The following is a 15,038-nucleotide window of genomic DNA, read 5'->3' as shown; positions in this document are numbered from 1 at the left end:
AGATGGAAAAACTGGAGCTTGGAAAGGTTCAGAAAGGCCAAGTCTAATAATGTCTGCAGTGGTTACAGTTAAAATTCAAATCCAGAGGGCAGGGGTAGATAGCATAATGGTTATGCAAAACAGATTTCTCGTGCCTGAGACCCCATTGTCCCAGGTTCAATCCCCCGTATCACCATAAGCCAGAGCTGAGCAGTGCTCTGGTAAAAAGAAAAAGAAAAAAAATTCAAATCCAGAGATTCTAGTCACAATCCAGATCTTGGCTCCAGAGAACAACTGGATGGTCACTAACAGACAACAGTTAATGGAAGTGTGAAATGTAGGGTCCCCAGTGGCACTTTGGTAATTTATTGTATTGTATTGTATTTATTAATTTTTTGGATAAAGACAGAAAGTGAGAAGCAGGAGATAAAGAAGGAAAGAGAAAGAAGACACCTGCAGCCCTGCTTCACAGCTCATGAAACTTCACCCGCTACTTCAACCAGGGTCTTTGCACATTATAACATGTACACTCTTTCAGATGTGCCATCCCCTGGCCCCCTTTGGTGACTTTCATGTGGGCGTGAACCGACACCTGCAGATTACTGAGTTCACAAAACCTTGTGGAAGAGAGTCCTTTCCCCCACTGGAATCTGAGTAATAGGGCTTCTGTTCTCAGGTCCTAGACTTGAAGACTTTGCTTGGCTAGGTCTTGGGGAGGGCTCAGGAGTCTGATTATTTTTTTAGCACTTGCTCCAAGTGAACATTGACGCAGCTAGCTTCTTTGTGAGCCAATATACTAGGGAACATGCTTTGGAAATAAAGCTCTAAGGAATGCTTTTATGTGGGTTGCACAAACTTTCTTGGTGGTTGCTTCCATTTCTGGCCAAGTACTTTTACAAAACAAGCATTAGACAAAAGACTTTTAGAGAAGCTGAAAGGAATCCCTGGGGTTTTCAAGGTACTTATTCAAGACTCAGCAAGGATATATAGATCCTGAAAGTTCATCTCTTCAGATGCTAGTAGGAGCAGACACCTCCTGGACATACCCAGAGCTCACAAAACAGGTGATTCTGGGGAAGTCTCAGGATTCAGCAAAAGCTACTCAGACCACAGCTTTTATTTTAAAAATATAATTAGTGGGAGTCGGGCTGTAGCGCAGCGGGTTAAGCGCAAGTGGCGCAAAGCACAACAACCAGCATAAGGATCCCGGTTCGAACCCCGGCTCCCCACCTGCAGGGGAGTCCCTTCACAGGTGGTGAAGCAGGTCTGCAGGTGTCTATCTTTCTCTCCTCCTCTCTGTCTTCCCCTCCTCTCTCCATTTCTCTCTGTCCTATCCAACAACGACAACAACAATAATAACTACAACAATAAAACAAGGGCAACAAAAGGGAATAAATAAATTAAATTAAATATTTAAAAAATATATATATATATAATTAGTATGAAATCTCTAGGGGCCAGGTGGTGGCTCACCCAGTAAAATGCACATACTACTATGTCCAAGGACAAGGTCCTGATCCCCCACTGCAGAGGGAAACTACTGGAGTAATGAAGCAATGCTGCAGGTGTCTCTCCTCCCTCTCTCCCCTCCCCTCTCTCCCCCATCTCTCCCTTCCTCTCTTTCCACTGTTGAGCAAAAAAAAAAAAAAATTGGTCACAGAGAACAGTGGAATTGTGTAGATAATAACCCCCAATGATAACCCTTGTGGCAAGAAAAGTTAGACAATTTTAAAATAAAAAAAAAATCCCCAATGTGAATAGCAAGTCTTAGTTGAATTGTAGGATTGGTGGACATGTAAAATATTATATTTTTAGAAGCTATTTGGCAATAGGGCCTTAAAATTTTTATTATGTGACTAAGTTATTCTAATTATTCTCAATTCTGACCCAGAAAAGTAAGAGAGAAGCATGAACCATACACAGAGAGATGATTACAACCATGTCTGACAGTCAAATTACTCAAAACTATCTCTGTGTCCATTATCTGAGGATGAATTAAGAAATGAAATGAGGGGAGTTGGGCAGTAGCACAGCGGGTTAAGCACAGGTGGCACCAAAGTGCAAGGACTGGTGTAAAGATCCTGGTTCGAGTCCCCAGCTCCCCACCTGCAGGGGAGTTGCTTCACAGGCGGTGAAGCAGGTCTGCAGGTGTCTATCTTTCTCTCCCCCTCTCTGTCTCCCCTCCTCTCTCCATTTATCTCTGTCCTATCCAACAATGATAACATCAATAACAACAATAATAACTACAACAATAAAACAACAAGGGCAATGAAAGGGAATGGAATGAATGAATGAATGAATGAATGAAATGAGGAAGTTGTGTGTGGTGTGAAGCGCAAGGACCAGTGTAAGGGTCCACCTGCAGGGGACTCACTTCACAGGCGGTGAAGCAGGTCTGCAGGTGTCTATCTTTCTCTCCCCCTCTCTGTCTCCCCTCCTCTTTCCATTTCTCTCTGTCCTATCCAACAATGACAACATCAATAACAACAATAATAACTACAACAATAAAACAACAAGGGCAACGAAAGGGAATGAATGAATGAATGAATGAATGAATGAATGAAATGAGGAAGTTGTGTGTGGTGTGAAGCGCAAGGACCAGTGTAAGGGTCCCGGTTCAAGCCCTGGCTTCCACCTGCAGGGGACTCACTTCACAGGTGGTGAAGCAGGTCTGCAGGTGTCTATCTTTCTCTCCCCCTCTCTGTCTTCCCTTCCTCTCTCCATTTCTCTCTGTCCTATCCAACAACGATGACATCAATAACAGCAGCAATAATAACTACAACAATAAAAAAACAAGGGGAACAAAAAGGGAATATATACATATAAATGAAATGAGAGAAACTATTTGCAAATTATACATCTGATGAAAGGTTCAGACCGAAAATATGTAAGATAAGTCATATAATTCAATACAACAGTAAAAATATAGCTGCAAGCAAATAAGCAACTTCCAGAAGAATTTGAATGACTAACAAGTACATGAACAGGTGTTCAACATAACTGATCACTAAGGAAATGCAAAACCACAAGGATATGTCACTGCCCATATGTTAAAACAAAGACAGTTGCTCAACAATTTGTTTGGCTTTGTATGTTAACTCTCTTTTCAGTCACCAGGTTCCAGATGTCATCAGGATGCCGGCCAGGCTTCCCTGGACTGAAGACCCCACCAATGTGTCCTGGAGCTCAGCTTCCCCAGAGACACACCCTACTGGGGAAAGAGAGAGGCAGACTGGGAGTATGGACCGACCAGTCAACGCCCATGTTCAGCGGGGAAGCAATTACAGAAGCCAGACCTTCTACCTTCTGCATCCCTCAACGACCCTGGGTCCATGCTCCCAGAGGGATAGAGAGTGGGAAAGCTATCGGGGGAGGGGGTGGGATATGGAGATTGGGTGGTGGGAATTGTGTGGAGTTGTACCCCTCCTACCCTATGGTTTTGTTAATTTATCCTTTCTTAAATTAAAAAAAAAACAAAGACAGGAGAATAACAAGAGTTGGTAAGGATGTGGATAGAAGGAAACACTTATGGGTGGGAATGTAAATTAAAATAGTCTCTATGTAAGAGATAGCTCATCAAAAAATAAAAATGGGACTACCATATGACCCAGCAATTCCACTTCTGGGAATATATCCAGAAGAAATGGAATCACAACCACAAAGATATATTTTTCACACACATATATCACTGCAGCACTGTTTACAAAGCCAAGACCTGGGTACAACCCCAAGCCAAGTGTCTATGGATGGATGAATGGATGAAGAACCATGATAAGTAAACACAATGGGATATCATTTGGTTTTTTTGAAATAGGGAAACCCTGCCATATACAACATGGAGAAGACATTATGCTACATAATTTAAATAAATGAAATAATTTAGACAGAGAAATGTATGATCTTATTTATGTGTAGAAGCTAAAAAGCCTCCCAGACTCACAGAAAAAGAAAACAGTTATGCAGAAAACATCCCATGCTGGAGGCACCAAAAGTCCAAGGTTCAATCCATTGTATCACCATCAGCCAGAACTGAATGGTGTTCTGGTAAAATAAGAAGAGAAAAAGAGGGGCTGGGGAGACAGCATGATGATGATTATGCAAAAGTCTCTCGTGCCTTAGACACCAAGGTCTCTGCTTCAATACAAGCACCATCATAAGCCAAAGCTGAGCAGGGCTCTGGTCTCTCTCACCCTATGTATCTCACTAAAATAAAACAAATAATATAAAGAAAAGAAAACAGATTTTTATCCAACTTCATGTTAGCTATCAAACTCAAGCAGAAACTACCATAGTCATGGTCCCCTAGAAACATGCCTAAAATGGACTTCCTAGCTTTCTCCCACCCTATGATCCCTAATCTCATCAGGTCTGTTTCTGAGTTTTGGTTCCTATTCATTAACCATTTTGTCTCATTTTATATCCTGCCACCTCTCAGATAGATACCAAGTTGCAGATGCTACTATGATTCCATCCTGACTTCTCTGGATAGATGACCTCACCAATATATCCTGTAACCTCGCTCCTTCAGAGCTCTACCTGACTAGGGAAAGACAGAAACAGGCCAGGGATATAGATTGACCTGCCAACACCCATGTTCAGCAGAGAAGCAATTACAGAAGCCAGAACTCCTACCTTCTGCATCCCCAAAACAATTTTGATCCATACTCTCAGTGGGGGAGAAGTGACAGAAGGAAGAGGATAAAAGGGCTCTGAACTCCAGCTCCACTGGGACCCAGAGAGAGAGAGAGGAGGAAAAAGGCAGGGACGTCTGGATGTAGTAATAGGGTTGTGTGTGGTTTGGAGGGGAAGAGAGGACTACTTCTGAGAAAAAAAGGGGGGGGATTATGTACAAATGTAGACAGCTGTAGAGATGATAGTTAACCCATGTCTGCAACTTTGGGAAAGCTGTTGTGGCTTGCAATGGTGGGGCTTGAGGGGGATTCAGAACTCTGGTGATGGGAATAGTATGGGATTATATCCCTGTTGACATGTAATTTTGTAAATCAATATTAAATCACTAATAAAAATAAAATAAAAATTCATCAAAATGTCTTCCTTGTTGTGGTCCGGGAGGTGGCACAGTGGATAAAGCACTGCATTCTCAAGCATGAGGTCCTGAGTTCGATCCCCGGCAGCACATGTACCAGAGTGATGTCTGATTCTTTCTCTCCTCCTATCTTTCTTATGAATAAATAAATACATTCTTTAAACAAAAGAAAGTTGTCTATTAAAAAAAAGAATCTAGTGTTAAAAAGTCTTCCTTGTTATTATCTCCAATTTCTATCTTTCTCTCCACCACTGACACTCTTGTTTTCTCTTTTATAGTTCTATTTTCTTTGTAATATATCTTATTACTTTATTTTAATGAGAGAGCAAGAGAAAGAATGAGACAGAGAGACCATAGCACTATTCAGCTCTGGCTTATGAGAGAGCTGAGGATTGAACCTGGGACTAGTCTCAGGTATAAAAGTCTTTTTGCATAACCATTACATTATCTCTCTCATCCTATAGTTCTATTTTATACATTTGAAAAAGTGTTAAAAATTAAGATATACCCCTTAAAAGTTGCATTTTTATTTATTTATCTATTTTCCCTTTTTGTTGCCCTTGTTTTTTCATTGTTGTTGTAGTGATTATTGTTGTTACTGATGTCGTCATTGTTAGATAGGACAGAGAGAAATAGAGAGAGGAGGGGAAGACAGAGAAGGGGAGAGAAAGATAAGACACCCACAGACCTGCTTCACCACCTGTGAAGGGACTCCCCTGCAGGTGGGGAGCCGGGGGCTCGAACCGGGATCCTCAAGCTGGTCTTTGCGCTTTGTGGCACGTGCACTTAACCCACTGTGCCCGACTCCCAAAAGTTGTATTTTAAAGGATTGTTAATAAAATGAAAAATGTTAATATTAAATGAGAATGTGGGATGAATTTTATGCTCAAAGTGATAACCAATTAATTTTTAAAATCACACACATATATATATATATATATATACACATATACTCAAATATATATGAACATACTAAGAGCCGTTAAATCTGCACAGTGGATCCATAAGTACTTCTTTCTTTCAATTTGTGTATCTTTAACAGTTTTTTAAATTTTGTATTTATTATTATCTTTATTGGCTAGAGACAGCCAGAAATCAAGAGGGAGGGAGGTGATAGAGAGGGAGAGAGGTAGAAAGACACTTATAGCCCTGCTTCACCACTCGTAAAGCTTTTCCCTTGCAGGTGGGGACCAGGGGCACAAACCCGGGTCCTTGCACATTATAATACATGCTCTCAACCAAGTGCGCAACCACCCGGCCCCTTGTGTATCTTTTCTAATGAGAATGTGTGAACATTCCAGGATAGAAAAAAATATAAATTGATGGTCTGGGAGGTGGCACAATGAATAAGGCATTGGACTCTCAAGCATGATGTCCTGAGTTTGATCCCCAGAAGCACATGTACCAAAGTAATGTCTGGTTATTTCTCTCTTTCTCATTAGTAAATGAATAAAATGTTTAATATATATATATATATATATATATATATATATATATATATATATATATATATATATATCATTAAAAAATTTTTTTTACTATGTGCTGTTAACCCGGTGTGCCACCACTCCCCTCCCCCACACTCTCAATTTCTAGCTGTCTCTATCTAATAAAGATAACTTTTTTCTTTCTTTATTTCCTTTTGTTGCCCTTTTTTTTGTAGTTATTATTGATGTTATTGTTGTTGTTGGATAGGACAGAGAGAAATGGAGAGAGGAGGGGAAGACAGAGATGGGGAGAGAAAGATAGACACCTGCAGACCTGCTTCACCGCCTATGAAGCGACTCCCCTGCAGGTGGGGAGCAGTGGGCTTGAACAGGGATCTTTATGCCAGTCCTTGCATTTAGCGCCATGTGCGCTTAACCCACTGCGCTACCGCCCAACTCCCAAGATAATTTTTTTTTAAAAAAAGTCATGAGATATATATTCCATGGAGCACTATTACTCTACAGTTTTAAAAGATGATATCATGTGTTTTGGGGCAAAATGGATGGAATTGGAGGTGATCATGCTTCTTAGTGAAGTATATATTGCATTTTATCATATTTTTTTTTGCATGCTGCCAGGAAATGAACCTAGTTCTTTACACATCCATGATATCACTGCTGAGTGTCCTCCCTGAACTAGATTTTTCATTTTTTATTTGAGGAGAGAGAGAGAGAGAGAGAGAGAGAGAGAGGAGAGACACTACAGAGCACCTCACCATCCATGGGATCCCCTGATGCCATTCTTGATTTTGCCAGAATTGTAGGGGCTCAAACCCAGAGCCTCAGACATAGTAACAACACAACCCACTGGGTGAGCTATCTTCCAGTCCCAAACTGCGTTTTACACAGTGTGGAATGAGGAACATTTTCTTTTCTCTTCTTTTTTGAACATTTTCCATAGAGTTCTTCTGTTCAGAGAATTTCCCAGCTGGGGGTATTTTGTGGGATCACGAGGAATGGTTAGTTCTTCTGAATTCCACATCTCAAGTGTATGTCCACCTCTCAGGACTGCCATTCCCATGCTCTGGGTGAAAGCAGTTCCTGGGAGAAAGGGTTACAGAACTCTGGTATGCAGAGTGCTGCTATATTCCCAGTATAGCCAAGTGCATTGTGGGCCTTGCCTTCCTGAATCCTAGGAGGCTGGTCCTTGCCCAGACAGGGGAAGCCTGTCTATCTCCAAAACCCATGTGCTTCCCAATACTAAACTTTTCTGAAGAAAAACATCCTCACAGAAAGCCTGCTTCTAAGGAGTGCATATGATATGCCTGTTCAGAACCCTCTTTCTTATCCATTTGTGTAAAATACTGTCCAATTTTGACTTTGACCTATAATGAGTATTTCCAGAATTTTTAAAAAATAAATAACAGATCCCTACCTGCTCTTCTGATGGGTAAAAGCCAATTGCTCTCATGACAAAAGGAAGCTCCTCCAAGCAGATGTGTTCTGACACCTTTCTGGTTTCCATTGTATCGATACCTTGACTACGGAGCTGAGAATAGTAAAAGTAGTCTTCCAGCTCCTGCATAGAGAAAAAATGGAAATGCAACACATAGCCTGGCTCAAGTCTGAAGGATCCATTAAAACTTCAAGGACATTTTCTAAAAAGTACATTTTAAGCTCAATGGGAGAAAGAGCTTTGGGGGAAAAATAAAAAAGCAAGAGGGCTAACCCCAGGGCACATTTGTTTTACAGACTTAACCAGTTGTTACCGAAGTGTGTCAACTCTGAGGACACTTACCCTGTAGAATTTTCCTTCCTTGCCACCAGCCACCAGGCCATAAAATGGGGTCAAATCTTCGCCCCCAAGAGAAACAGCTGCATCCAGGGCGCTGGAACAGCAAGAGAAAGGCTCAGTTAGCGTAGCACCTCCTCAGGGCATCACAGCACAGGTGTAATCAGCACCTCAAAAACCTGCCAGGAAAGTCCCCCCAAATGAGCAGGAAAGGGAAAACCCAATCCTGAGCATGGAGTCCAGTGGTGTAGGGCACCTGCCTCAATGACAGGGATCTTCTCTCACCAATGACAGGACAGGTGCCTGACAGTTTGTCTGCAGTTGCTGGGGAGCAAGGCTCTCCTGAGGGAGTGCAGGGGGCGGGTCTTGAGTGCTGGAACCACCTTCTCCCTGGCAGAGCAGCTGCACCTGTAACTTTATACTCACCACAATGAGGGCCAAAGAATGGGGCATGGGACAGATGGACTGCCAACACTAATTGCTTCCATAGAAGCTCGGAGGACACCAGGGACCTATGCCAGTGAGATAAAAATAACCCTCTACTCTCTAACATGGGGTCAGAGTTTCCAAAATTAGCCACTTTGAAAGCAAGAAAACCTACTTTGGTACAAGACCAATTTTACCTCATACAAAATGCTAATACTATGAAATTACTCTAAAAGTCCAGTAACTGGATTTCTGCTAATCAGGCCATTAGCCTCTTAGTGGGGTTATGAAAATACACTTCAGTGCAGACTACAGTGGGAAAGTAGTTAATAGCCAGATCTAGAGTCAGAAGAACATGTGAGTGAGCCCTGACTCTACCGCTTGAAGTGGTGGGACAGTAGACACATACCTTAGTCTGCTGGGCTTTGGCTTCCTCACCTGTAAGGTACACTTGCCCTGCTGCTCAGGGTTGTTGTGAGAATAAGTGATACACAGGAAGGATCTGACACAAAACACCCTGTTTCTCCCAGCAATATTAAGTGGCAGGAGCCAAGCAGAAAAGCCCAGATGCAAATCTCAGCCCCACCACTTAGCCTGTGGCTTAGGCAAGTCGTTGTGCCAGTTTTCAGAGTCCCCGCCTCCCAGGGTGGCCATGGGGATGGTACCCAACAAAGCACAGAAGTACCTGCATAGGGCCTGGCCCATGTAAGGCTTAGGGCAAGGTGATTAGGGTTATAATCACTGTTGGTGTGGGTACTGAGACTCTTACACGATGCAGCAGTGATGCTATGGTCTTTCTCTTTTCTCTTCTACCATTAAAAAGGGGGGGGGGGCAGTCGCACAGCAGGTTAAGTGCACATGGTGTGAAGTGCAAGGACTGGCGTAAGGATCCCAATTTGAGCCCCTGGCTCCCCACCTGCAGGGGGGTTAATTCACAGGTAGTGAAGCCAGTCTGCAAGTGTCTTGTCTTTCTGTCCCCTTCTCTGTCTCCCTTCCTCTCTTGATTTCTCTCTGTCCTATGCAGCAGCAACAACAGCAATGACAACAATAATAACAACAACAACAAGGACAACAAAATGGGAAAAATGGCCTGCAGGAGCACTGAGCCCCAGCAATAACTCTGGAGGCAAAAATAAATAAATAAAAGGAAATAGGGTCATCACCCAACTGTCCTTGGGGGTCTGAGTGCTCATCTGGTTGAGTCTGGTTGAGTGCACACGTTACAATGTTCAAGGACCCAGGTTTAAGTCCTGGCTCCCCACGTGCAGGGGGAAATCTTTAAGAGCAGTGAAACAGTACTGCAGGTATCTCTCTTTCTCTCTCCCTGCCTCCTCCTCCCTTGATTTTTCTGTCTCTATTCAAATAACTAAATAAACTTTTTAACTGTCCTTTTACAGAAGTCCTGTACATACTCATCCCCTTTCTGGGGACTTCAGGCCAGGCCCACACACACACCCCCCACCGCCACACACACACACCTGCCCATACACACAAAGGTGCTAAGGGCAGTGAGTTCACTTCCAGCCATGTGGTTGGGGTGTAGGCCCTGATAAAGGCTGAAAGTCAGTACTATACTGTGACCCAAGAGGGAAAGAGAGAGTAGACATGGCCTGTTCAAACAGAGCTGAGGAGAGACCACTGTGGGGACTGACTGGGTGAACAAATCCAGTGCGGCCCAGAAGGAGCCTCCACCCGAGCTGGGCAGGGTGGGGAGAGCAGCATGTAGGGTGCCCTGCTCTGCCAGAAATGTGTTCTTGTACAGTCCCTTCCCTTCCCCCTTTCTAAAAATATGTATTTAATTAATGATTTAATAGTGATGTACACGATAATAAGATAACGGAGGCGTAATATCACACCACTCACACCGCCGAAGTTCTGTACCCTTACCCCCTCCAATGGTACCCAGGTTCTCCCAAGGTCACAGATATGGCTTAAATATATATATAGTATATCTATTTAATAAATAAATACATATTTATTTATTCCCTTTTGTTGCCCTTATTTTATTGTTGTAGTAATTATTGTTGTTGTTATTGATGTCATCATTGTTGGATAGGACAGAGAGAAATGGAGAGAGGAGGGGAAGACAGAGACAGGGAGAGAAAGACAGACACCTGCAGACCTTGTGCTTAACCTGCTGCGCTACCGCCGAGCTCCCTTTTTTTTTTTCAAATTCATGTACAAACCTCTTTTTGCCAAAGTTAGGTTCCTAACAGCTGCAACAACAACAACAATAATAACAAAACTGAGGCCACATGGTAGGAAAGGGGAGCACATCTACTGAAAACCTACTGTGTGTTCAGAAATGTGTTTGCATTTCTTTTTTAAAGTGTCCCTCCCCCCCCCACCAGCACTTCTCAGCTCAGGCTTATGGTAGCAGTGCAGACTGAGCCTAAGATCTCTGATGCCTCAGGCATGAAAGTCTTTTTTGCATAAGTACTATGCTATCTCCCCAGCCTTATATTTGCATTCTAGGAAATAAGCAGAAGCGGCATCATCTAAGTTCATTTCCCGCGTCTATGCTCAACTGAACCTGCCAATATACGCGGATATCTTCACCCACCCTGTCCAACGCTTGACGTCTCGTCACCCAATCTGGTCCCCTACGCCTACACTGAACTTCTCTGTTCCAGACTCTCGGAAACAGAGTTGGCAGTCAGCTGAGGTAAAGAACAAACACCTCATCACAGACCCCTGCAAGCGTCCACCCGGCTTTGACCTAGCACGTTATGATTGGGCCCTCCTCAATCGCTATCGAACAGGCCATGGCCGGTGCGCCGCTATGTTCCATCGCTGGGGAGCCAGAGACGACCCGAACTGCCCCTGCGGCTCCAGACAGACTATGACCCACATAGTCAATGACTGCCACCTCTCCAGATTCAAAGGAGGTCTCGAAACCTTACATCAGGCTCAACCTGACGCTGTTGACTGGCTACGGAAGAAGGGCAAACGCTAGAAGAAGCAGCAGAAGCTGGAGAAAACAGAGAGTACTATTAAGTCATACAGCAAGTAGGTAGGGGAGGAGGGACTTGAACCTGAGTCTTTCTGCTCTTGTCTGGACAGAGCAGCACAATTACAGGTGGGTGTGAGGTTGAACATAAAAAGGTAAGAGGGGGTGGCTGGAGCATTGGTTCAGTGGTCAAGCACAGACTGGTATCTGTGGAGTCTTTGGTCCCATCCCTGGCACTGCATACGCCTGAATTGTGGCCTGGTTTCTCTCTTTAAAAAAGTAGTTATTTTTTTTTAAATTTATTTCTTTATTGGGGAATTAATGTTTTACATTCAACAGTAAATACAATAGTTTGTACATGCATAACATTCCCCAGTTTCCCATTAAAAAAGTAGTTTTAAACCAAAGGATAGACAAGGCGAGATAAGAGGTGGTATAGCATGTTTGCAGAGATGGGGAGAAGGAAGAACATGTGTGGCCTGTTCTGGGGGAGAGAGGTAGATAAGGGAAGAGCCCCACGTGCTGCAGGGAGTGGTGGGGCCCAGGAAGGAGGGCTGGTCATCCTGACGCCACCCCACAGCTTGGTTTCAGAAGGGATCGAGCTTGAAAAAGAGATGCTGTTTTGTGTACTTTTTTAGGGGGGTTGTATTTTTTCCATCAGTGAAGTAGGGAACATATTAAAACACCAGAAGCAGCAATGAAGTGTTACTTCTTTGCCCCCACAACAGATTAAACTGAAATTCTCAGAAGTCTGAACTAAGGCCAGACTCAGGAAAGCTACTGGAAAAATAGGTGATTTTTTTTTTCATTCTACATAATTACAGCTTCCAAGATGAAGATAAAAATGAAAAAGGGAAGACCATCCTCCTTGGGTGCTGTGCACTCCTCCCGGCTCCAGACAGTGGGCTACGTGGGGGAATCAAACAGCATGTCCCAAGGACCGACCAGGGAAATGCTTTTCCAGAGAGCTCCCCTCCACTTTCCAAACCCCCAAGTCCCCAAGCTCTGCTCTCTGGGCCAAGGCAGGGGCTGGTCAGTCGCAAGGGCAAGTTCTGAAGCTCTGTGCTGGCCATGCCCACTCGGCTCAGGGGAGGAAGGGAAGCTCCCACATCTGCCAGCTGGTAGCTGGAAAGGGCTTTTACCAGAAGTCAAGAATCAAGTTTGTTCTTTTGGAAAGGACTATATCTCTGAGCTGTTTCTCCAGCTTTTCCCAGTGACACTGCCAGGTGGGAGGATTGTGGTGGTGGTAGAGGGGGTCACAGAAGGAGATTAGAGATGCAGATCAGGGACAGGGAAGGGGATCTGTCTATGGAAGCTCACTGGAAATCTCGTCTCATCTTGGGATTTGGAATGGCGGGGATTAAAAAGAATAGGTGTGTGTGGCAGGGGAGCAGGGAAAATAAATGAGCAGGCAGAGCATATGAACGAGGCGTGGCCCTCCTTCAAGCCTCGACACCACGTGGGAAGTGCTATGACACCAAGGAAGCTCTGGTGCTGTGGTATCTCTTCCTGTTTGTGTGTCCAACTGTCCATCCCTCCAAATGAAAAAAAATGGCCTGCAGTGAAATGATATACATGCAAGGCCCTTCCACCTGCCATCAGAAAAGAAAAAAGAAGGAAAGGGTAAAGAAAAAAACACTGCCTTCCAGTAATCTGGAAATCGGCGTAAAGGGTAACCAAACAAAACACTGCCTTCCAGTAATCTGGGAATCGGCATAAAGGGAAACCAAACAAAACACTGCCTTCCAGTAATCTGGAAATCGGCGTAAAGGGTAACCAAACAAAACACTGCCTTCCAGTAATCTGGAAATCGGCGTAAAGGGTAACCAAACAAAACACTGCCTTCCAGTAATCTGGGAATCGGCGTAAAGGGAAACCAAACAAAACACTGCCTTCCAGTAATCTGGGAATCGGCGTAAAGGGAAACCAAACAAAACACTGCCTTCCAGTAATCTGGGAATCGGCGTAAAGGGTAACCAAACAAAACACTGCCTTCCAGTAATCTGGGAATCGGCGTAAAGGGTAACCAAACAAAACACTGCCTTCCAGTAATCTGGGAATCGGCGTAAAGGGTAACCAAACAAAACACTGCCTTCCAGTAATCTGGGAATCGGCGTAAAGGGTAACCAAACAAAACACTGCCTTCCAGTAATCTGGGAATCGGCGTAAAGGGAAACCAAACAAAACACTGCCTTCCAGTAATCTGGGAATCGGCGTAAAGGGAAACCAAACAAAACACTGCCTTCCAGTAATCTGGAAATCGGCGTAAAGGGTAACCAAACAAAACACTGCCTTCCAGTAATCTGGAAATCGGCGTAAAGGGTAACCAAACAAAACACTGCCTTCCAGTAATCTGGAAATCGGCGTAAAGGGTAACCAAACAAAACACTGCCTTCCAGTAATCTGGAAATCGGCGTAAAGGGTAACCAAACAAAACACTGCCTTCCAGTAATCTGGAAATCGGCGTAAAGGGTAACCAAACAAAACACTGCCTTCCAGTAATCTGGAAATCGGCGTAAAGGGTAACCAAACAAAACACTGCCTTCCAGTAATCTGGAAATCGGCGTAAAGGGTAACCAAACAAAACACTGCCTTCCAGTAATCTGGAAATTGGCGTAAAGGGTAACCAAAGTGCTTGCCCCATTTATTTTAAACGCAGTGCCAGGGAATGGACTGAGGACCTTAGGCATGCCATCCCTCTGGTCTGATTTTTCTTCTATATTTTTTAAAAAGAGAGATGAAAGTATTGATCCACCATCCATGGAGTTCTCCAGTGCTCTCTGTAGTATCCACATGTAGTGCTGGGGAATCCATCACAGTAAAGCATCCACTTTTACACACTGAAGCATCTCCCAGGCCCACCTGCCCAAATTTTAATAAAAATCCTCAGCTCAGACTGTAGTTGGTGTATTGCACCAAAGACTTTTACTTTGGTGGAGGGGAGGGTTCAGGTCCTGGAACAGGATGGCAGACTTAATGGGGATTGAATTGTTATATGGAGAACTGAGAAATGTTCCACATTTACAAACTATTGCATTTTTTAAAATATGTATTTTAATTTTCATTCTTTTAAAAATATCTTATTTATTTATTAATGAGAGGGATAGGAGAGAGAAAGAACCAGACATCACTCTGGTACATGTGCTGCCGAGGATTGAACTCAGGACCTCATGCTTGAGAGACCAACATTTTATCCACTGTGCCACCTCCCAGACCACTAATTTTTATTATCTTTATTTATTAATTGGATACAGACAGCCTGAAATTGAGAGGGAAGGTGGTGATAGAGACGGAGAGACAGACAGACACCTGCAGCACTGCTTCACCACTTGCGAAGCTTTCCCCCTGAAGGTGGGGACCAGGGGCTTGAACCTGGACCCTTACACATTGTAACATGTGCACTCAGCCAGGTGCACC

General features: G+C 43.7%; 1 protein-coding gene across 1 annotated transcript in view; it reads right to left on the bottom strand.

The window, feature by feature from the left end:
* CFAP251 (cilia and flagella associated protein 251) overlaps positions 1-15,038 on the bottom strand; it is a 91,618-nt gene that overhangs the window by 21,352 nt on the left and 55,228 nt on the right. The window contains exons 19-20 of the mRNA XM_060192651.1: positions 8,252-8,342; positions 7,889-8,032 (exon numbers count right to left, since the gene is read on the bottom strand). Of these exons, the coding sequence (XP_060048634.1) occupies positions 7,889-8,032; positions 8,252-8,342 (235 nt within the window). The remainder of the gene's footprint in view (positions 1-7,888; positions 8,033-8,251; positions 8,343-15,038) is intronic.

This window comes from Erinaceus europaeus, chromosome 6 (assembly GCF_950295315.1).
Source record: "Erinaceus europaeus chromosome 6, mEriEur2.1, whole genome shotgun sequence".
Classification (NCBI taxonomy): Eukaryota; Metazoa; Chordata; class Mammalia; order Eulipotyphla; family Erinaceidae; genus Erinaceus; species Erinaceus europaeus.
Note: the sequence above shows the minus strand (reverse complement) of the source record. Positions and strands in the feature narration are given on the sequence as shown.